This window comes from Catharus ustulatus, chromosome 1 (genome assembly GCF_009819885.2).
Source record: "Catharus ustulatus isolate bCatUst1 chromosome 1, bCatUst1.pri.v2, whole genome shotgun sequence".
In the NCBI taxonomy this organism is placed as follows: domain Eukaryota; kingdom Metazoa; phylum Chordata; class Aves; order Passeriformes; family Turdidae; genus Catharus; species Catharus ustulatus.
Window position 1 is genome coordinate 74,144,331 of NC_046221.1, and position 24,662 is coordinate 74,168,992.

A 24,662-nucleotide genomic window follows, 5' to 3' on the forward strand; every position below is an offset into this window, starting at 1 on the left:
ATAACAATGCACAAGGGAGATAATTTTCAGCAGTATTGGATGGGATCAGCTACATAAAAGAAATGTCTATTAATGCAGAGATTTTGAGATAAGTTAAAAACCAGCTGTGTTGACACATGTGAAGATGAATGCAGAGGAATGGATTAGTCTCAATTACCTAATTGCTCCTAATGAAGTTCAGAACATTTTGGTTTCATTACAGAGTAATTCTTTTAATTACAAAGTTAATTTTTTCTGCTCGTGAAAGGGAGAAATGTTAATATCTCTTTATGTTGTTGTACAGACCACTTTCTGCTTCTGAACAGATCAACTTTTTAAAAAAAATAAGACTATATATTCAACAGCAGAAGTACGATGAAGCGGTAAGTCTGTTTTTGCTATATGTAAATATTTTGTTTTCTTTAAGTTGAAATTACCTGAGAGATAAAACTTTTTTCCTTCCTTATGATGTGCATGTTACTAACTCAAAACCCCACTGTAAGTCTTCAAAATTTTATATTTTGATACCAATTCTAATAAATAATACCGACTTGCTGTATTTTTTCTCATACTTCTTAAACTGTTTGTTACTATTTCATAGTATAATGACACATAGTGTGTGTTTTTATTTTCCACACTAGAAAAGGGTAAATTGAGAGATAAACTAAGGAATCGACTCTGTTAGATTTGCATTACTTAGACTGCCAGTTGCATGATACTGCTTTACCTGATTTTTTTTTTTTTTTTTTCCAACCTCAACCAGCAGTTCTTGGTTTTACTTTCACATTTCAGCCTGTCAGACTGGGAACCATACATGGAATTATAATTCCCAGCTCCAGTATTACTTTCTTAAGCCTCTGTTAACACTCACTGTGTGACAGGGTACTTGATGGGTGCAGTTCACCAGTGCTTGTATTCTGGTGTTCACAGAAAGATTTGTAGAGCTAAATTATAACAAGAAGCCTTTCATTTTAACTTTGGATATTGACTTCTGTGTTGTACATAAAAATACTCAATATGTAAGATTATATTTAACCTGCCAGATGCATGGAAGAATTCCATTATGTGTTAGGATTCAGTTATTTTTTCCTAATATATTTCTTAGGGTAATAAATTACAGTTTTATGCTCACGACAGCTAAATCTATTTCATGCCTTTTTCCTTGCTTGGTTGTAAATTGGAAATAGTTCAGGCTAAATAAATGGATCTATTTTGCTGTGGGAGAAGGTTTTCTTTTTGGTTTCCTAATACTTCCACTTAGTTGTCATGTTTACTGAGAGGAGACATTTTATACATTTCAGAAGTAGAACCTATGATTTTGTGGTGTTGCTTATATGTACGTTTTACTCCTTGTTTATTTGAGTGCTCCAGATGTTTCACTCTTGATTACTCACACATCAGACTTGTACCTGTGCCCTGGTTATCCTCAGCATCCTGTATTACAATGCAGAAAGGTTCTTCCATTCCCAGAACGTGGTGTGTGGATGATTCTTTGCCTGAACCTTGCAACTCTTTGCAGTGCAAATATGCACTCCTAATTGTATAGAACAGATGTCTTCTGGAGTGAGTTTACCCATTGACAGACTTGTGATCTCTTCAGTAGGTGGTGTACCTTTTTCTGTTTTTTGTTGTTGAATCCCAACTGGATACCTGCACATATAAAAAAACTTCATTGTATACGTTCAGGTTCTTACTTTTTGAAATCACATGGATGAGCTTCCCATCTTTGGGTAAATCACAGGGGCCAGCACCCCCAGATGACATGGGGGGAGAACCCACAGTCTTTATCGTGGTGTCTCCCCAGTGGAGGCATTGAGTGAAGGGACCTGTGATTAGACTGGGTACAACCCTTCTTGTTTCCAAATGATTTCCATCCTGAGAGCTACAAGCAGCTGCTTTGTAAATGTGTCTGGGACTCCAGTTTTGGTCTCTGAATTCACCGCTGCTGCTTGCAGTATCAGGTACTACTGAAGTGGAGGACATCAAAACCCAGGTAGGGTATATACAGTAATTTCACGATTACAAGCCGCACAGGTTATAAGCTGCGTTTCCGGGGTGTTGGCAGCGTTTAGGTCCTTGTCCATATATAAGCCGCAACAGATTATTAGCCGCACTTTCGTTCGTAGTGAGGATCCGTGTGCAGCTTTCACAAATTTGCCAATCAGTAACAGAATCGCGGGATAGCGGGGTTTACTGGCTCGGGTCGGGGCCAGGCAGGCTCAGCCCGCTCATGGTTGCTGATGGGGCTGAGCGGCCCAGCTTGGCGGGGCCGCTCGGGGCCGGCCGGGCGGTGCTGCTGCCGCTGGGCTCACTCGCCCCAGCCGTCTGCACCGCCGCCACTGCATTTGCTCGCCCTGGCCTGGATCTGCCAGGCTCCCCCACGCCACTGGGCTCCCCTGCGCTGCTGGCCCCAGTTCTACTGGGGTCCCCACTCTGCTAGCCCCGGTTCAGCTGGGCTTCCCGCGCCGCCGGGCTTCTCACTTCTGCTGTGCTCCCCTGCGCCGTCGGGCTCCCCTGCACTGCTGGCTTGGGCTCTGCTGCCTGCCCCTGCACTGCTGGCCCCGCCTCTGCCAGGCTTTCCCACCTCTACTGGGGTTGGCCGGGCTCCAGCTTGGCTTGGGGCTGCCACGGGCTCTCACTTCCGTGTTGGCAACTTTTAGAATATTGTTCATGTATTAGCAGCTCCGGATTAAAGGCCACACTTCCGAGTACGGACCAAAACTGTAGTCAAAATGGTGCGGCTTTTAACCGTGAAATTACTGTACTTCAGGCTGTGGAGAGTGACCATGTTTCAGCTGCATCCATAATCCTCTTCCTATGTAAATGTGCCTTCAGAAACTCATGACCTGTTTTTTAATGGGATAACTTAAACTGAATTATGTATAGTCAAATGCTTGTGGGAAAACCAAATAGCATGCTTGGTAGTAAGTGGTGTTCCAAGTGTGCTGTCTGCTGTCTTTCACCTCTTAACCACTGTCACGGTCAGGGAGGATGGTGAAGGAACCAGGTCATGGTTGACTTGATATCCAGCAGGAGTCCCAAGCAGTGTGTACTCCAGCAGCTGGTGCTGGCCAAAACACTGTACCTGAGCATGGAGAGGACACATGTGCCAGGAATGGTGGAGCTGCTTGAGCTCCAGTTGCTGTCATTTAGGTTGATTTGTGGAATGGGGAGCTCACACTCTTTTAATATGTTAAACATTTTGTCTGTCACCAGGTATCCCTGTGTAAAACCCTGATTAACCTTGCTTTGGAAGGCTTGTCTTACTACCATACATATGACAGATTATTCCTGGGTCTAAGCATTGCAGTGGGTTTTGTGGGCTGGACAACTTATGTGATTTTGGTCATTATCAAGGCACATACCAATTTGACCAAGACTGTCCCAACTAATAAAAAGGTAAGAAGCATTCAATTACTTTTTTCTATCAGTTTTCAGTATTACATGTTAGGCTAAGTGACTCTGTGCAGGGTAAATTGAATACCTTATACTTCTTTTGACTTAACTGGCAAACTGTTGAGTTTTCCAGCTACTGTAATCCTGTGTAGTGTTGCTGGTAAGTCCATTAATTAGGATCAGTATTCCTAAGATGTGTAAGTCTGAGTGTGCAATACTGTGCTTCCTCAGTTTTTCATCCTACAACTGTCCATTTGCAAGTCCATAATGCAAGTGTGAGAAAACATAGTCATTTGAAACTATTAAAGGGTCTGTCTTTAACCAGGTTTACTTTTCCCAGGTTTAAATAACCAGGGTTAATTTTCAGTATTAACAGCACTCTGTTCTAATAATACTTGTTTAGAAGAATACAGATTTCAGGCTTCCAGCTTCATTAATGTTCTTCACTATAAGGAAAAAAAATCCCAGTATGTAAATTATTTTATTTCTGCCCTCTTTGGCAATTTTGCATCTCTTCTCAGAAACTGTTAAGTCCAATCATGGCATTTAAAAAATGTATAGCCTGTTTTGATAGGTGAACTGTGGTTTCACAGAACGGTATGCTCTTTTGCTCTTTGTGATTTGCAAGTGTGCAGCAGAAGACATCAAAGATGAAGGAAGCTCTTTTTGAGAAGATTATTATGGTTTGATTTTTCACAAAGTATAAAATCCTGAGAGTTTATTTTCAGTCATTCATCAGGAAAAGCAAGACCTAAGTGAATAGGGAAAAAGCAATAATTTCACTAGAGAAGGGTTAAAGCATTTGGGGGGATGGAAAATTCTCCTGAACATGAAGAATTTTTCAGAATAAAAGGGATTGTTTCATCTTGTATTGTAGGTGAGAATGAGCATTCACTTAAAATCTTTACTGCTTTCAATCTATTACTCTGAGAAAATTCCTATCATGCTATCTTGAAGTTTTTACTGCTGGCTGAAATGAGATAGTCCTGACCTTTAGGGAAAATGCTCAAACAAAATTAAAATGGAAAATATTCATAAATGCTGTACTGCATGATTTACGTTTTCTTTCATCAAATAACTAAGAGGAAATATTCCAGGATGCATGTTATGTTAGATACAAACAAAATAATTACAATAAGTAGGCTGAGTATCAGGCATATTAATAACTACATTAAGGAAAAATTTGCATTCTTAGTTGACAGATTTTAATTTGGTTTGTTTTTACTTGTTGAAGGCAGATTTCATGCTGGTGACACTGGCAAAAAAATATTTTAGTTCTTTGTCTATAGAATTTCTCTTTCTCCAGTTTTAATAAGAGGCCGTTTTCTGTAGGAATCTTTCTTATTGCTCCTAAATACTTAGAGAATCACAGCGTGAGGCTAATGCTTCATATATGGAAGCTATTTGTTTTATAGCTTATGTTGGAGCAACTTAAAGAAATTTGAGAGACTAATCTACCATTGACAAATTGTCTCCTGCAAAACACGCCCTTATAAAATCAAGAAACCTCTGAGTAATGAAACTGCATATACTGTATATATCATCTTTAAAAGTTTTTTGCTTCTTATGCTGCATATGAAAAAAACCAGGTATCTTTTGGTGTAGAATGTTGTTTTGCCTAGCAAGAAGTAGAATCTATTAATTTATTTTAAACATTCACAGAAATGCAAATCTGGTTTCCATTTTCAATGCTTGACTGACTGTATTGGACTCTATAATATTTATGTCGCTATATGGAATAAAATTTTGACTGTTTACTCATTCAGTGATAAATTATATTGTGTGCGTATCATGTATATGCATATTCATTCTGTCTATATATCAGCAAATGTAAAATTTAAAACTAATAAAGCAAAATTGCCCTAGGTCAGCTTTCTTTGACATATCTTGTCTTAGTCTAATGGTATATCTTAGCAAAAATTCTATTTTAAATATCATTTGGAACTTGCATTTGCTGTCAGTTTAGATCAAGGCAGTTGTACATCAGTTTTAGTGGGGGAGAGCCAGAAAAGATGTTAGTACATCTGGGTGAACTGGTAGCTGATTGTCTCTTCTTCTCAGCGTATTTAGCACAGTAGTCTGTCTGTCTACCTAACTCTTTCAAAAGACTAGTATTTGTGCAGAAGAAAACACTGTCTTTGTCATTGCCTTCACTAAAGCTGTCTTTATGTCAAGCTGTAACACATACAGATAAAATTGTTTATTTAAAACTTGTACATAATCTTCCCTTACCTGTGTTTCTTCTGATATCTGAATATCCCTGAATAAGGGAAAATACTTAAATTACCAGATCAGAGGCAGATGCAGAGTGACTGTTTAATGCTCCTCTGCACAAAAACGAGATTTCTGCTATCTGATGACTAAGGACTGACCTGTCTGTGTGAGATAACCCATTTAAAAATTTTCCTTCTCTTTGATGTTTTTCCTTAAGAGTGCTCTCAGTCTGAGAATGAGTATTCTAATCTTATATCTGTTTATTTGTTTCAAAGAAAAGCCTAAAACAGTACCTGTAGGTTAAGATGAAACACAGTAACAGCTGTAGCTATACTACCTTTTAGTGCTGTGCAACATTAGACCTCCATTTTATTTTGAAATTGTGGCTTCTTTGAGGAAGACAGTTTCTCCTGGGGAAGGTTGGTCACAAACCTCTTTTTGTAGCTGTTCCTAGATCCTGAATAGTTGTGGGTTCTTTTCTGGTAGGAAATGTATTAATATTTTAATTTAATTAGTTCTCTTACAAATGTGTCGGGCAGGAGAAGGAGATGTGTTGATGCAATTTTCATTACATTCTGACTGTAAGGCTATGGACTTGAACTCAATAGGTTATATTCAAAGTCTGTTTCTAGAGTCTTAATTTGAGACTTCTTTTTCCCAAATGCCTTAGCATCTCTGTCGTCAGATGGATTCCAAGTATCCATTGAACATGAATAACATTGCATATATTGGGTCTCCAAATTGTGCAAGTAGGTCTTTCCCATGCAGGTTTAACTGCAGACTTGACGAAGAGACCTATTTAGGTCTTCAAATCCTATTGCTTTGGGTTTTTTAAAATCTGGCTGACAACTTTGTCTAGAGTTTTGTAGAGACACCTGGAAGTTTGTGTGGCTGTGTTGAAATAGCATTTGTTTTTCTGTGTAACTAACAAATTGAAAATAAAAACATTTTATCACTGTTACAAGAATGTTTGTCCAAATGTTTGTATTTCAGAAATCTACTATTCTCTTCTATGGTTTTACCTCTACTGGAATGATAATAGCTTTTTTCCTGTTGATTCAAAAATGTCCTTGGACATATTATATATACTGTCTCTTGCCAGTGCCAGTATGGTATGCAGTTGTGAAAGAGTAAGTAAAGAATGTGATTTATTACCACTGTTTTATAAGACCAAGTCTGGACTTTCTTTCTGTAGAGAATTTTTTTCCATTAATTTTGGAGAAAAATTAGGTACAATTCTATTAGACTTCCTTAAGTGTTTCCTGAGACATTCCAAAGGACTCTGGTTTATATTTTCAGTTGACATGATGAGTAGTGTCCAAACTGACTGATGCAGCTGCCAATTCTAGAAGATATCTTTTCTATCAGCAAAAATAAATTAAACTCTTTCCATGAAAACTTATCTTTTGTACTCTTGTAACTGTTGCAAAAAAGTGCCAAATCTTGGCAAATACCTGTAGCAGCTAACCTCATTTGCAAAATGATCCTCTGAAGTGTCAAGTCTGTGGAACATTAGCTGCTCTTGGAGAACACATGCTAGTCATGTTGAGGAATGTGCTCCCATATTGAAATATATTTGTCTTGTTTGGGACTCCTTTTACTCCAGGCCCAAAAATACTTGTTATCTTCTGATTCCTTTCACTTTTCTGATCTACTGGCAATTTGTAGATACCAACTCAGTATTATTCAGAGAAAATGAGACCAACTGCAGTTAGATAATGAGCTGTCTCATAAAGCACAGGAAAAGCTAACAAGGAAGGTTTTTCTCTCTAAAGCTTCTGAATGTTTCATCAGTTATGACAGACATTAAGCACAACATAACCAAAAATATTCATATACTCAGAGTCAATTTGGGTAGTGAATAATCTGAAGCTTGTCCAAACACTGGGAAAGATATGCCAAATATGGGAGGAGAAAAAATTGAGTGTTTTATTGTAGATTTTCTATCAAGTAAAACTGGGCAGAAGGATCATCTGGCCATTGACCATGGGTCTAGGCTCGATCAGGAGTGCCTTTTAACTTTTTTTGTGCTCTGACCCCATCCTTGCCCTGTAAAAGTAAAATTCTATGTTATCTCTTTTTTTTTTTTTTAATAAATGTTATCTTGTTCTATCATTTTGAACAGAATTCCTGTCATTCAGGACCTTGCCACAAATGTTTTGTCACTTCACATTGGTCAATCTATAGGATTCCTCTTGGTTTGTATACTGGGAATTGAAATACTAGTAAGTAGTTTATCCTTATGTATCAACAGAGTACCTAATTTCTTGTATCCTACCTCTTTGAGGAATTAATGTGTTTGATTTTCAGTCCTCTTTTTTTTTTTTTTTTTTTTTTTTAACCAGGTCTTCAGCTTTTTCTACCGCTCTGCACTTACTGTTGGGCTTCTTGCCTTTGCTGGCTGGCCAGTGATCACACGGCTGTGGATCCAAGCTAAGGTGCTGTATTGCTTTGGTGAACTGCTGGATTACATGTTGGGAATGCTTTGGAATGCTCCTTTAGATTCTTATGCAACTACGCTCTTTTTCTGATCTCTGTTCATTAGGTGCATGTAGCAAAGCAAGGGAATTTAATATGATCTGGATAGATCTGTTATACAGCGTAATTAGTAAGAATGGTTAAGAGTTTTGGGGCAGCTATAGCTGAGCTCTCAGTTTTCTGTTGTTGATGACTAAAAAATGCTTGACTCAATCATATGAAATACACGTCATGTATCAAGCTTGTGACTATAGTGTTGGCATGTACAATTGGTGAAAGTGTCACTGTTTAATATGATCATTTATTAGAGAAAATATTGAAGATAACAGGAAGGCAGTTATCAACTCATTGTTGGCTGCAATCAGCTGCGACACAATGTTCCTCAGAGGCAGCCTTCTATATTGTTTTTCCTTGGAAAAAACCTTGCACTTTCATCAAGTGTCATGGTATTTAATTTGAGACATTTCTTCTAATAATTGATTCCAACATCTCTTATTTCAGGGGATACCTAAAACTTAGGGTTCTAGGATAGAGAAAAGAACTCAAATTGCTAAGTCTTGCTCTCCAAGAACTATCAAGGTGGAAGCTTGTATTTGTTAATTTGCCATTTTTTGTTCTAGTTGAGTAATCAAGTAACTTGTTTTAAAGCCGGATATGCACAGATGGTGTTTTGTAACATGGAATTTCCTTTCAGGAATATGAATTTGGCTTGAGCTTGAAAAATTTAAATCATACAGCTCAATGTTTTTAGTTAAATAAAACACCTGGGATAGGGTGGTTTATTTTTTTCTTCCTAGCGAAGAGTTTCAAGAACTATTTAGATGATTATGCTGGCTTAATGAAATGGCAGATAGATGCAAAGACTGGATAATGTTACCATATTCTCAGAATATTCACTCTCAATGCTGATTAATTAACTGCTGCAACCTTCTGAGGGTATTAGTTTTATGCTTTCCTTCTATAAGGTCAGTTGTCAGATTTCTGGTGCCTGCAGTATGTGTGAAGGCCACACTTTGAGAAAGTGCTTATAAGTATAAACTTAGCTTTAATTATCATTGTCTTTGGAATTTTAGCAGCTATATAAATGAAATTCTTTTCTGTATTAAATTGCAATACTGTAATACCAATGACTCTGTGCTCTTTTTTTTCTTTTAGGTAATTTTACTCCTTGGTGATGCAGGGTCTTTGCTCATGGGAGATGCTAGTAGCTGTTAGTACTTCACTGAAGTATTCTTTATGATTAGACAATTGTCTGTCCATGTGACCTCCTTCTTCTTTTAGACAAAAGCATTGATCTGGACTTTCCTGTGTGTGCTCCTGGCAATATTTCCATTAATGCCTGTTGTAGGAAGAGAACCAAATATTCCTCTGGTGTAAGAATCTCATCTTGTTCTTTAAATTTTTTATTCCCTCTTTGATTCAAAATTTAGTCTGCCTTTTGCTATGTGTGAGGAATTGCATTACTGAAAAACTGACTGAGACAGGAGTTGAAATTCAGAATTGAAATAACATGATTATAGAGACCTCAGTTATTCACTAATGAGAATGAGAAAAGGCTTTTAATTCTTTTGCCACATCCATTTGGTCTTTGTGTTATTCTGTAACTTCTTGTCAAGGGAAACATTCTCACAAGGCAAAAATTTGCACGTTTTACAGGAAAATCAAGGGAATCATTAAAGGAGAAGCTTCAGTGGGGAGCAAATATGGCAAACAGCACTATCATATGTTAATAAGAATTTACTCAAAAGCAGTATACTTTTGACAGAATCTTTCAGAATTTTTCCATCCAGTTTTGAATAATGTGTCTTTGAATAGCACTCTGTACCTAATGAGATATTCAGGGAAATAAAACAAACAGGATAGGCAGAGCTCTCTTCTTCCTCAGTGTTTCCTGTGTCTTTTCTTTTTCCATTTCTGCTTCTCTGTCCTGAGTCTTCTTTTCTAGTATTGCTTGTCTGATTTTCTACAGTTGTTGATTTGCATTGTTTTTCTAGTAAATCTGTTATCTGTCCCTATCCCCTTGAAGCCACTCTGTGGTCATAGGAGCATTCTCTCATATCTGGGTGCAATCCAGGTGGCTGGCCTGAAGGGTTAGGCTTGTGTGCTTTTTGTAGTTACTGCAGAAAGAGTGAATTTACTCTAGGGTGCAATGGCTTCTGCTGGCCTTTAGAAGATACCGTGCCTCAACAGAGCCAGGATGCCTGATCCTCAGTGAAATATGGGATTTGAGCAGTAGTATGTGATTGCAGGTAGAATTATGAGCCCAGATATTTCCAAGATTATTGACCTTCTGCCTCAGTATTTTCCACTGCGTTTAAATCTGTCTCTTTAAAACCCTTCTTAGTCTTGATCTTTGGGCACATTAGAAATATTCAGCACAGATTTCCTGTGACTCTCAGCTGTGTGTATGTATATATACACATGTATGTATTTCTGCTCGTTTTTCTATTCTTTAGAATATACGTGCACAGCTTAGAAATCAAAATGGAATTAAATTACCTGCAGATCTTCCTCTCTGACACTTCTTTATTTTCACCGTGCCCAGGCTGTACATCTTTCTATTTATTCTTCTGATGAAACATTATACCTTTGAAACACTGTGTTTGTCTGAAACTTTTCGAGGGAGTTTTGGAACTGGAAAGGTTTGAAGCAGCAATTAAAAATACGTGTATATGTGACACTTAAGGGTGTTGCAGATAACTTGATGCTGAGGGAGAAGATACAAGAAGGAGAAATAAGAAAGCCAGTGAGAAATAGGTGTTTCTGTTCTTGGGCAGTGGTACTATCTGTCAAGTCAGGGCTTTTCAGTACATTAATAAAACTTGTATGGTAGAAGCAGGGAGCTCCTGGCTCAGCTCAGTCATAAAAAGGAAACATGAAGGGTGAACGCAGGGTTAGATGATCCAGGAGGAACCTGGAGACACTGAATATCCAGGATGGATCAGAAAAGCCAATGTACTCCTGGGGTTGACTCTGGTATGGGATGTCAAGTGCAACAAGTACACAGTACTTGTGTACAGTAGCAAAATAAATTTGTGACTATGTTTTCTGGGATTTTATTGTTCTTTTATTTGTTTTTACAGAATAGCAGCTGGTTTGCTGACCCTCTTGATATCTTTCTTCTCGTTGGTATCTCTTCGTAAAAGTGAAAATAAGTACAGAGATAATGAAGATCTGAAAGTGTATTTTTATCAGGTCAGTTGTTCCTTTTCAGTGTTTCTGAATGTTAGAGGGTTTTTGTGCGCAAATTTTTACTTTCTAAGAATATGTTTCTACCAAGGCCACAATTTTCAAGAAAGAAAAGATTTTTCTTAAGAGTTTTCTGCTTGGATATTTCAAGAGGACCATGTGCACATATTTAAACGTCATCATGCTGTGTTCCCAAAAATCCATCTTGTGCATAATTATATTGATTGATATATAGATGTGCATATAGATTTTGATGCTCTGCTTGGAGAGTTTGAGCATTTATCCTGTCTTTTAGTCTGTCTATATTACTTCCAATGGTCTTTGTAATAGTTGCATGTGCACACTAAGGGCAAGCTTACTGGTTCATGGGGCAGAACTAGTCCCAGTTTCTGGCTGCAGAAGAACAATGTGAGACTGATACTGAGCTGGGTTTCTGTTGGTTAAGTCTTCTTTCAGGTGAATTATAGCTTCATGAAATAGGGTTTTTTTCATGCTTGGAGCTAATTAAGTTCTAGAGAGCTTTAGGATTCTAATGATACCTTGTATGTCTCCTGTCCTTTTTTTTCCCCTCAGCCTATTACAAGATAATAGTTTTATTTCAGGACCAGCTTTATCTGTTATTATTTAGTGTGTGCTGGAATTTCTTGCTGAGCAAAGCAATGCACTCATTATATCAGTGATTTAGGTATGGAGCTCAAATTAATTGAGAAGAGGAAGGGAAAAAGTAATGAATACTTAAAATGGCTTTACCTGAGCATGAATGCCTGTGGTGGTGATGTCTCTTAATATTTTCAGCCTACACGTGGAAAAGAGATGTCAGTTCCTGTCCTAAGCATTTAGAACTTAAATTTCCAGTATACACTTGGCAATGGATTTCTTGCTGGAATGCCTGAAAAAAGCTTACACTGGGCAGGGAAGTGAGGGAGCAGCCCAGTAGGCAGCTTACCAGCCTCAGCTCACCACACAACTGCTGCAGCATCTCATGACGATAAAGGAGTTGGTCCATTGTAAAAGTAATGCCAGATTATTCTTGAGCAAACACAGAGAATCAGGAAATTCACTCACAGAGAGATAATTAGATGAAAATGTTCTGCCTGCTTATTCCAGAAGTAACATCTTCATTTTCCTCCCAACTTCTAAAAAGATCATAAAGTTCCTCAAATTGTCTCTTAATCAGAAGATATTTTACAATAGTGACATCTAATTACTAGTCTCTATTAGGTTTTTGTTTCAGTACCTTAATTTGGAATGGAAAATGTGGGATCCACCATTCACATTATGGGGAAGGAAAGGATTGGGAGATGAGATTGTTCCAATGTAGAGGGATACAAGGACATTACAGAGGCATTATGTGTTTCTAAATAAATATCTTGTTTTGAGGTTAGGTTACATTTAGTTGCTTTGAAATTATACAAAAGGAAAATACTTGTCAGAATACTGGTATTTCTTAGCAATGGAATTCCCTAATTCTACTTTTATATTGTCCTTTGAGTTGGACTTTTCAGTGGGAACAGGAATGGGTATTCTTCAAAAATGCTCATTTTGAAATCATGAGTTTTGATTTACAACTCCCAGACAGTTTTAAAGGTGAGATGAATCCCCTAGCGAGGGGTAAATATCTTTTGCAGTGACAAATGGTCATCAGGCCACTGACATTCAAATAGATAAGCACACTCAATCAGGTTCCTACTCTGCATCTGACAAGGGACTTCTTAAAAGTAGGTTTTGCAGGTCCCCTTAAGTGGTGTTTGGAGGCAGTCATCAAAGGCTGTGCTTTCCTCTGATAACACTGTTGCTTAATGTTTGGGGTTACTGATGAGTTAAGCCTAAGCTAACCTAAACAATTTTTTGATTCTGAGATCTCTGAGAGGTAATTAAGGCTTCAGTAATGATGAAAACAGAAGTCATTCATAATGCATCAGCTAGACTGCTGTAGTGCTTGCTGTATAACTTAATTTTTGCTGGAGAGAGCACTAGTTTATCTTTGCCATCCGTTTCATAGGTAATGTCTGGTTTCTGCCTCATTACTGAAAATATGCTGTTTTCATTGGCTGATTATGTTGGACCAAGTTATTATTCCCAGGATGCTTGGACTTCATTTGTGTCCAAGATGGTCAGTTTATTAGTTTCCTCCTCTAAAATAGAATTACAGAATAATTTTGATTGGAAAAGACCTGGAAGATCAAGTCCAGCCATTAACCTAACACTGCCAAGATCACAACTAAACCATGTTCCTAAGTGCAACATATACATGTGGTTTTAAAATACAAGTGAACAGTAGGATCCATGTCATTCTGGTGGCAACAGGGGGCAGAAAGGGTGTTTTCAACCAGCCTTGTGCCCAGCTGGTGATGCTGGTTCTCCTGGCATTCTCCCTATGGGTCCTTATGGCGTTTAATGCTTAGGAGAGCTCCCAGCCAGAGCTGCTGACAGTGTTGGGACTGCAGGTGTCACCCTTGGTTCCTTCTTTGTTGCTGTGACCTACAGGTATGTGTATCTGAGACCTGCTTGTAAGATGTTCAAGAATTTTCTCTGAACATCAGAGAGGGTTGTGAAGGATGAAGGGAGACAGATTTGTAGCTGCACACCTCTGTTTGAATCTCCAGGTTTCTTCTGCTTGGTTCCACAGTCCTGGAGGTGTTGGTGGAAAACAAGAGCAGTTTGAATGTTACTTAAAATGTAAACAGATTCTCAAAAAGCACATGCTGAGCCCTTCCCTGGTCACTGGCATAGATTTAGCAGCAGTACATTTTGCTTACTTATGTTCTCAGGCTATCACAAGTCTTCCAAGGCACAGGATATATTATGGAGGGTGACATAAAGTCAGTGCAAAATTACTTCGTTGGTGTCAAGGGAATATCAGAGGAATTGCCAGAGCTCATGACACTGAAAAGAACTTGATAAGATGTATCAAAGGGGCTGAATACAGCAAAAGTGTCTAACGAGGACCTTCTAGATCTCTGATGCTTAATTCCCTGAGCTTTTGGATACCTAATGTTTTGACCTTGTTTGTTGATGTCACAGAGAAATACAATGTACATGTTGCTGTGGCCTGAAATTAGATAGAAGCAGCAGATATTAAGCACCTGTGAAACTTGTCAAAAAAGAATGCTGATGCTAAATGTGTCCTCTGGGCTGATCCCAGTAGGTATCACTGCAGTTTAGCAGGGAAATAGCAGCTATTCATAAGGTACAAAGTGATGGGTGTGAACAGTGTAGTTGCTGTGCACTAAAAAGCCACAACTGCAATTACATTTTGTAATGCAGTTTTAAAGCACGTTTTCAAAGTACTGTGCATGCTTGATTTGCCTTTTAGTGGAACTGCAGAGTTGTGAATAAATAGCAGTAATTGAAAATTTGGCTCAAGTCTTTTCTTGGGTAATTGTCACCTTTCAAAAATAACTGACTCATGGGGTAATTTTCAAAAGGTGTTTTGCATATACTTGATGACTGAATAGTGTCTCTTGAATTAGTCAAAGAAAAAGCCTCTCCAGCTTCTCTGTTTCTGCAAGGCAGAGGGTTCTGCTTGAGGTGCCTCAGTCATTTCAGTTGGGGAGCCAAAACCCACCAACTTCTTTCCATCTCTTTAAAGCCACCTCCAAATTGTTCTGCTGCTGCTTCTCTTACAGGAGCCTTCCCCTTCTCCCTGTTCCTGATTCTGCAGCAAAGCCAAAGGCTCTGCTTGTCCTTTGTAGCTCCTCTTTGAGGACAAGTGCCCCTTGAAGGACTGGGGGCGTGTGTTTTCTGGTTTTTGCAGGAGTGTTTAAATAGTTACTCTTGACAAAGAACATATCATGTCAAATCAGTGGTCCAGGTGTGTATACTATTAAAATAGCATAAATAAAATAATAAGAATGCTAATAAAAAATAATCTAGATGGAAGTTTTAAAAAGCTGGTAATGTTAAGTTATAAGAAGTTATAAATCTTGACACTATCTTTGACTCCCTGTTCTTATGGTGATTCAAATGAGGTATTTATGCAACTCTAAAGCATATTTGCATATTTAGGATAAGATGGCGGAGATCCATACATTAATTTTGTGTTTCATTGCCCATTTTCTTCTTTCTAGATGTTCAGTGTTGCGCTTTCGACATATGTCGTGGGCAGTACCCATAACAGTCTTGAGATGAAACAGGGATTACCTATAATGAATCAAATTATTAGCTGGATGACACTAGGTAAGAAAGTATTTCCTTTCAAACTTTTATGCTGGCAGTTTGTGGAGTCTGGGTTGGGTGGGGAATTATGTCAATTTTCATTAGCATCTTATTTTCCTTTATCTGAGTGCTGATAGTTCTTTTGCATGTTTGCTTTTTTTTTTTTGAGAAATGTTAGTCTTCTAAAATATTATTCCTTTGTAAGTTTGTGATAAAATGTATAATACCTTTGATTTACAAATAGCGATACCTTTTATTTTGAGTGTTCTGAATACTTTGAAGACCACTTTTGGGGATACAATGGCATACATTCCCTTTTTGTTTCACTTGGAGCTGGATATGGGTGATCTGAGATGTTCTGCCATAAATCCATTGAGCATAGGGAGATGACCAAAGGTTGTTCCTGTAGTTCAATGTGAACTTGAAGCTGCTGCAGGTGGCAGTGACCCTTGGGGTGTGGAAGTGATTTTGAGAGCTGCCTTGCAAAATAACTGTGAAATAATAATGATAGAGTATGTTTGATATCTATTAGTGTCTAATTATTAAAGAAAAAAGCAACTTGCAAGCCTATGAGTTTTTCATCACTCAAAAATCTTAGTGTGATTCAACAGAGCAAATGGAATTGCTACTGCAGTTCTGGAATGCAGTGAAGCAATACCTTTCATATTTCAGCTCTAAAATAATTTCTGTAGGGCTCCATTAGAAAACGTTAAGCATTGTTTATTCCTGAGTGATCTGAAATGTGGGATTTGTTTCAGAGCTAAACATATCCCATATAAAGTTGGATAGCAGCTTTCTGCTACAAGTTGAGATCAGGAATTTAAAAATAGCTTAGTGAAAGAACTGTGGCCCGTGTTACCTACTTGTGGGTTGCCTTGTCCATTCCTGTACTGGTGACATTGTTTTAACTTAAGCAGGTCTTGTCAGTTTTAGCAATCCTACTTCTGTTTGAACAAATGAATTCAAGATTAAGTTCTGTGATTGTGATCAGTGTGTGTGAGCAATGCTTTCTTAGTAATGTATTTTTCTTCGGAGCATTTTCCTTTCCATCATGCTCCCCTAACTCTCTGTAGCCTGCTAAGCTAAATGGGGATCTCTGTGTGGATGAATTTCTTGCAGTTGTAAAGTCAATGAAATCGATGAAGTCCTGCTTGCCTTACTGGAGCAGGAATTGAGTGTAGAGGTTATATTTCTCTCCTGTGTAAGGATGAAAGAGAAACATTTTTCATCTGAGAGATGATTCAGGCAGTCAAAGAAGTTTAGAGTTATGAGGAAAAAGTATATTAGAAATTCTCTTTGTTGTGGGTGATGATAAAAATAAAGCTAATGGTGAAGTAAACTGTAGGTACTCAAAATGTCTACTTGCAGCCACAGTAGTATTGAATATTTTAGCAAAGTCCTTCAGACTGGAAGTAACCATTCTAAGTGAATATGATATACAAGATAGGAGCTTTGTGTACTTGCTGAAATTGCTTTCCATAATTAAACACAGAAATAAGCAGGTAAAACACTAAGGCATCCAGCATGTCCTCAGTACTCTTGGAGAGAAATGCCTTGTCATTACCATAACCACAACTAGCACCCGCCTTGTTGCCAGTGTGTACCACAAATGGGATACCATAAAAATTAAGGTACCAAACTCTACTGTAGCTTTTCCAAGGTTAGTGGGATTACAGGTACTCCTTTTTGACTTTTTGCTTAGTTGTGGAAGAATGGCACTATTGCTGAACTCTGATTTTTCATCTCTGTGTATTTATAAAACTGGAAACACAGTTATCAGTCTTTGTTCATGATAATACTGATTTAGATTTGTGTCAGAATAACAATAATACTTCTGAAGTTTTCTAGGGAATTTTTGCCCCTCTTCTCAGCTATTTATCCTGATTAATATGAAGCCTGTTTAAATTTAAACTTTGACCTACTTTTTTTTTTTTTCTTTTTTTGAGCAAGAGACTGATATTTGAGGAACTAGGCAAATGATTAGTGATGGCTGGGTTCCTGCGGGCCTGTGTCCAAGTGGCTTTAGCTGTAACACTGTATGGTTCATAGAGTGTACTTAACTGCAAGCATAGAGGCAAAACCAGGAGATCTAATGTTAATTCAACTGCTTCCAATGTTCTTCAGAAGCATCTTAATATTAGCAGATATTTCTAAATTAATTTGTATTATGTCTTAAAATTTTCATCAGTGGAAATTTATCACAGCAGCTTGGCAAATTGTGAGGAATTTGGTGTTATAACTGTGTAGAGGTTTGTGGAGGTCACCTAGAAACCTTCAGGTCTTTTCATGATTAGTATCTGATAGAACACAGAGATAGAAGAGAGACTAATTATCACCTACTAGCCAGTCATCTGTTCTCATCTATGATTGCACTCAGTGATACACATCTGATCTGTTCAGTGTCATTCACAGAGGCCAGTTGCCATGCTGAATTTATTTCCAACTGTTCTGACTTTCAGTGAGGTCCCTGGATTTTCCTCCTTGAATTGGGCCTTTTTGGAGTGTCTTGAAGTCATTTATCCTGTAATTGTAGCAATGACCAAAGCTGAAAGCCAAGAAATAAAACATACTGACCCACAGGACTTAGGAACCTCACCTCTCTTTCATTGATATGTTTACTATAAATACGATTGTATACAATGATGATAATCACAAGCAAGTTACAGTAATTTCATGACCATAAGGCACACCGGACTATAAGGCGCACCCCCTGGGAGTCGGCAAAATTCGCAACTTTGTAGATCAGATAAGGCGCACCGGACTATAGGGTGCACTTTTATTTTGCTGCGAGGCTCCACCCCCAGCTCCCCCCACGCGGTTGCTGGCCGAGGCCCCGCCTCAACCCGGCAACCATGGGCCCCCGGGCCCGCCTGTACCCGGCAGGGGTGGTGCTGCGGGCCCCCAGGCCCGCCTTCACCCGGCAGCCATGGGCCCCCGGGACTGCCTGGATCCAGGAAGGGGGGTGCCGCGGGCCCCCTGGCCCGCCTTCACCTGGCAGCCATGAGCCCCCAGGCCCGCCTCCACCTGGCAGGGGCGGTGCCATGGGCCCCTGGGCCTGCTTCCACCCAGCTGCCATGGCACTTCCGGCTCCCCCCACGGCTCACAGCTCACACTTGCGGTTTGGCAAATTTCGCAACTTTGTACATCAGATAAGGCACACCGGACTATACGGCGCACTTCCGGGTTTGAGGGAAAATTTTAGTCAAAAGGGTGCACCTTATAGTCGTGAAATTACTGTACTTTCCATATCTTATAGTTTTGTGTTCCTTAGAGTGATTAATTTTGACTTGCTGTTGATGCAACCTTTGAATGATTCAGTAATTTGAAGTTACTATACTGCAATGAAGAATCACATGAATGTTGTCAGCATACTTTTTTATAAACATGCAACTTTCATATTTTTAAAAAAATCAGGTTTAAAGATTAAGTTGTAGCATGCTTGTCCTTTTCCCTTTCTCTTCTTGAAGCATTGGCCATCTTTCCTGTTTGTCTTCCTCTTCATGTACTTTTGCAGTAGCCCAGTTCCTAATCTAATTGCAAAGGATTGAAGGCCAGGTTGGATGGGGCTCTGGGCAACCTAGTCCTCGTGGAAAGTGTCCCCCCTCATGGCAGGAGGGTTGGAACTAGGTGATCTTAAGGGTCCCTTCCAACCCAAGCCTTTCTATGGTTCTAATCCAGTGGAGCAGTGAAACAGTCAAGTTTGGCTGGGTTTAGGGTAATGCTTCTGCATCATCTTTAAGACTTATTAACATCAGTTCTTGAGAAATTATAAAGGCTGTGGTATAGAAAGACAGGGAAATAAAATGTTACAGGACTGAAATTGCTTTTGATGAATGTGAAGCATTCCAAACATTGCGTTTTCTTTAGCAAAAGGAACTTCTGAAACTAGAGGGTCATATGATCTGTATTGTATTTCTGTACGTAAAATTTCAAGATTTGAGGAAAGTTGTCTTTGTTACTGAGGATGAAATGTTTTGCAAGTTGTGGCTGATGGATCTCTTCTTATTGCAGTTTCTTCCCCAGTGTTGCTGCTACTGAGCCCCACGTTTCTCTTTGAGAGACTGTTCAGCATATTGCTCTCTGTGATGTCCACCTACCTACTCCTCAGCACAGGGTACTTCATTCTTACTCTATTTTAGTTGGTTTTACACATGAAAATCCAGGACTATATGTGAAACTGCTTCATCTTATGCATGTTTCTGTTAAAGGTGTAACATGCTTCCAGCATGTATCTCCTTGTTGGTTTACTAAACAAAATTTCAGGGCATTTTTCATTTTCTTCCTTGTATTATAAACAGTTTGTTGACATTCCTTTCAACTAGACAAGGCAGTGACTGGAAGGGTGTGTGTTGAAACAATCTTGCACCAAAATAAGAAAGTCTGTTTTAGTTTATGCCTTTTTTTTGTTTTGACATGTGCTTTTCTGCTCTTAAACAAAAGGAAATAGTGTCTCTCCCAGCTGCTCAGCACTGGTGTCTAGTTATGGCTTAAATGATCTGTACCAGGAAACAGGTTGTCCTAAAATGAGGGGAAATTGTGTTCTGAGAGATTTTTGTGGAAGTAGTTTTGTTTTGGTTTTTTTTTCAAAGGGGTGTTGTTTCCCATAAAGACTAGACCTTGCTTCTTTTTGGATGAAAGTCAATTCCTCTGGTATTTTAAATGAGGAAAACACTGTCAACCAACCCTTTCTTTTTTCTCAGACTTGGTAGCTCTTAAGAGCATAATTAATGGGGAGTATAGGAACTGTTCTTTCCGCCTCCCCTCCCACTTATCCTCTGGATTTAATTACACTGGAAAATTAAGTGGATTAAAACATCTTGCAGCAGACATTTTGCAATAGCTGCCTCCTGTGGATACTCTCATTTTAGTTGAAGCATCTCCTTTTTTTCCACCCAGTCTTCTGCCTCCCCTTTCTCCCACTTCTCTATTTAGATTTTGATCCTAATGTTACTACTGACACATTCTTACACTCAGCCTTCTTAGCCTGTGCTGGCTACTGGATAAAGCATGAATGTTGTTCTCTCTGAGGCTGGCAATCTCCCTCTTTGTATTTTGGCCCTGCAGCAGAACGTGTAAATGCTGACAACTCTCTGCTGTCTTCATACAATGTCCAAATAGATGAAAAAAATTTTGAACTATTCTTAAAGAAGAAAACAAAACCTGAGGCACAGGTGACAAAAGTATCCAGTGTTTCTCTCCTCAGTGTGCTCTTCTACCATGTACTGATAACCCAGCACATTGCCTGGGTAATTGCAGCACCTCTCTGGGGTAGTTAAGTGGAAATACTGAAGCCAGCTCAAGAGCATGGTTGCATACAAGCACTTGTCATGGACTCCGAAGGCAAGCATATACCATAATAAGGACTTCTATTACTGACAGCATAACTGTGTTGTCTTCATGTTTAGCTGCCTGTTTTCTGATGATTAAAGTGGAAATGTCTATGAAAAATTTTTGGTTCTAGTTTGAAACTGCTTTGTAGCCCAACAGAAACAATACCAAGTTTGACTGCAATGATTTCCTTGTTTTTTGACAAACAGGTGTTTGTCAAAGGAAGAAAAAAAAAAAAAAAAAAGGGAAACATTTACCATGTTGTCAGTATCAGTATTATAATTTTATCCTGAAAGAAGAAAACGTGGGAGGTACCATGAAGTGCAACTGGAGAAACTAAATGTTAGCCCATTTCAATCTACACCCTTATGTTATCTGGAGGTATTAATCTCTCACATAAATACACTCTTACTTTGGAATTTGAGTGCTGTAGGAGCCAGAAGTACTCCTCAGAGATTGGGGGTGTAGCTAGAACAGCTTAGTGACCATGGTTGGAGTGTGACTTGATGCTGCTATTGTGAAGGATTGGAATACAGTGAAGAAAAGAACATTTACTTTCAGTGAAATGTAATGTTCATTTTATGCTGTAGATATCTCTTTCCTTAGAACCAAACTGAGATCACCATAATAAGTTTGTGTGATTACGACCTAAAGAGGCACAATCTCTAGCTGCTGTTTAAGTTGAACTGTAACCCCTCAGTTCCAAGTTGTTCTCATTCAAAAATATTCTATTTTGCAAAAATTAATGTCAAATATGAGATTTTTTCTTGTTTCTTTCAACTTTATTCCAGTTTTGTTAAAATTTAAAAAGGCACTCATCCAACATTGTTGCAGACATTGTGCAAAAAAACATGACACAGCTGAAGCAAACTCTGTTTTTTCTACTTTTGCCATTTAACTACTTTATGGCTTTAAATTTCAACCAACTGTGGTTATTTGAAAATGGGCAAAGAATGGGGAGAATGCCACTAGGTCTTGGTATATCCTTTGTGTGAAGAAAAAAGAAAATAAATATGTCAGCATTTGATGTTAATTAGTTGTCAGTGACTGGACTTACTTATGATTATTATGTTACTTTCCAGGTATGAAGCTCTTTTTCCACTGGCATTGTTTGGTTTGACGTTTGTGTGGATAAATATGGAACAAGAAGCGCTACAGCACTATGGTCTTTCACTCAAACCAAAGGTAACAGCTCTTGATAGATCTATCAATTTAATTCACGGGTTTTTTTTTTTGAGTGTCAGAAATATTCTGAGTGGTTTTCAGAGAGCAATGTTTGCATTTCTTTTTGGTTTGGGAAAGACAGTATTAGCTGTTTCATGAACTAGGAATATGACCTTGTAAGATTTGTAATTCATGTTATTGAAGATATTGTGCATCAGAGCCATTTCTAGGAATGCAGGAAGACAGTCTGACTTAGTAAGACACGGTGGTATGGTCTGTAGGCTACAGAGCTGTCTCTGTCAAGAGTAGTGATGATCCAGCCTAGGATACAGTAACTCTTCAGAGTAAGTACAATATCACTGTACTTTTTTTGGTCTGATCACAGACTCATGAGTGAGAGGCTGAAAAGAAATTATTTGATTTCTGGAAACACCCATATGAAATATTAGATGTCTTAATTTAACTTTGTCCTCTCTTTGTTCAAGAATGGAGACTTATTTCTGTTTAGACTGACAAGAACTGTAGGCCAACTTAGAAATTGCACCTTCTCAGGTTTGCCTGGAGGAGGAGAGGGAATTTTGTAATCAACACAACCTCCTCCACCTTAAAATGTAATTTATTGTCAACAATTTGCAAAGGCCATGCTGCTTACACTGCAATTTAGCTCTTGGGTTAGGCCTGGGGTTGAACAAGCTGGGGATGTGCTGCTGTTTTAGTCACATCCAAAGTGCCAGTAACAGTGATTTGAGTCCTTGGAGCCTGGAGGGTGTGCACCACAGCCCTCCCTGGCTTCTCCCAGATGATCCCTCCTGGCTACACATGCATGGGAGTGGCCAGAGTCCCTTGAAGAGAAGTGTTGGTACACATCTTTCCTTCCTTTTGCAGCTCTTAATAATTAGGGGAAAGTCCTGGATGTTGGAACCTGAGCCAAGACAGTGATCAGAGCAAACCTGACACATACTGTGGTTTTGTGGTGCTCCTACAAGGAAGACAGTTTCAAAACTTGAGAGAGCAGGCTTTACCAATTCAAGGCTAAAAAACAAATAAAACCAGGAATCACTTTCTATTTATGGTATCCTTGCTTATGACAACTTGTGTGATTGTGTTTTGTAGCATCTTAAGCGATTAAGGATGGAATCTGAATATCAAAATTACAATTAGTGTGATGCCACAATTGAGACTGAAGAGTTTTAACATTTGTGGGATGTATTTTCTCTTCCACTCCAGAGCCCATTCTGTCTTTTGCATTTGTTACAAGGCAGGCATCTGTGATGCTTCCCTGTCTGCTGTTAGTCTGGTGTTCTCTTCATTGTAAAATGAAATTCTACTAAAGTAGTATTAAACAGTGATGAACACTTTACTAATCAAATGCAAATGAAAAGAACGTTTTAAGTTGTCACTCACTGTATGTCAACATTCACTTGAAACTTTTGGTTTCAAATGAAAGGAACAATAATGCTTACCCCTGCTTCCTGTTTTTACATTAGAAAATATCATCCCTAGAATGCCTGTTAATATATGCTACCAAGTAAATCTTGTATTAGAGAATGCAGCTCAATTCTCTGATGATGAGAGATTATTTTAAATTAAAATGTTATCAGTCTTGAATGTCTGGTACTTGATTTTTTTTCTTTTTCCCATTGTAAAGCAGTTCACTGACCTCTTAAATTCCATGAAGATAATTTCTCTTCAAGTGATATTGTGCTGAGAACTGAGTAAAGGAGATCGAGAGTACTTTACTGTTTTCACTCACAGAATTAGTCAAATGAGGATAATTGCAGTCTTTTATTTCTGAGGATCTTTATCCAAATGCTCATGTGAGCAGTGGAAGTGTACGTGTGTAGGAGGAATATTTCTGATGAAAAAAGATGATTATAAGTCTGAGGCATAGAAGTTCATTTTTAGTGTAGCTAACAGCGGAAGCTTCACTGTTCATTTGATCATCTCACTTGTACAGTCTTTCTGGCAGATTCATTAATTCATTAAAGTATAATGAAAATATGGGAAAGGTTTGCAGTCCTTATTATTGTACTCTAATAACAGAGGATAGGGAAATAGGTTTCTTTCTCATTAATTTCAGTAAAAATATGGTGGCTCGGTCTGAGTCCATTAGTTCATATTTGGTGTCAATTCCTTCTGCTGTCTTTCCAGCTTGCTGTTTTCAACTTCACCTGTGCTATGGATATAACTCAGTTTCGACAGCTCCACCTGGATGATGTCCGGAGGTCCTTCTTCTTTGTATCCTTTGGCTGGTTGCTGCACTCCAGGGGTTTGTTTCAAAAGGACCTTCAGTCAAAATTTGTAGCCTGGTACTCACTGAGAACAAAAGCTGGTAAAGATGATTCGACTTATATTTCTCAAAAGGCAATGGTCTTGTACATTAGGCATTTTATCGACTAGTTAAAAATGCATTGTTTTAGAATCTGGCTCCTTGCCCACTTATGACCATTGCAGCTGAGGTAAATTTACTTCCAAGGAGTTCTGTTTTCAGTTTGGTTTTGTTTGATTACATTTTGGCTGGAGGGAACTTGCTCACCCTCAAAAATCAGTTGAAATAGGTGATATCAGTTATTCTCATTTTCAGAGCATGCCAGTGTGTTAGGAAGCAGATGTTAGGTAGCAGGCGGATGAAATAAGAAGGAAAGTTCCTGCAGGCTCGTAGTGAAACATGTTCCCAGAATCAGGCCTAGAATTATTTATATCTCAAGTGATTTCTGCTGTTAGAAATTATATGGTCTTAGGAGGGAAGAGCTGTT

General features: G+C 38.6%; 1 protein-coding gene across 1 annotated transcript in view; it reads left to right on the forward strand.

The window, feature by feature from the left end:
* PIGN (phosphatidylinositol glycan anchor biosynthesis class N) overlaps positions 1–24,662 on the forward strand; it is a 102,025-nt gene that overhangs the window by 60,408 nt on the left and 16,955 nt on the right. The window contains exons 13-23 of the mRNA XM_033065539.1: positions 284–362; positions 3,196–3,378; positions 6,583–6,719; positions 7,715–7,814; positions 7,935–8,027; positions 9,349–9,440; positions 11,151–11,262; positions 15,327–15,435; positions 19,426–19,528; positions 21,825–21,927; positions 24,058–24,144. Coding sequence (XP_032921430.1) covers positions 284–362; positions 3,196–3,378; positions 6,583–6,719; positions 7,715–7,814; positions 7,935–8,027; positions 9,349–9,440; positions 11,151–11,262; positions 15,327–15,435; positions 19,426–19,528; positions 21,825–21,927; positions 24,058–24,144 — 1,198 coding nt within the window. The remainder of the gene's footprint in view (positions 1–283; positions 363–3,195; positions 3,379–6,582; positions 6,720–7,714; positions 7,815–7,934; positions 8,028–9,348; positions 9,441–11,150; positions 11,263–15,326; positions 15,436–19,425; positions 19,529–21,824; positions 21,928–24,057; positions 24,145–24,662) is intronic.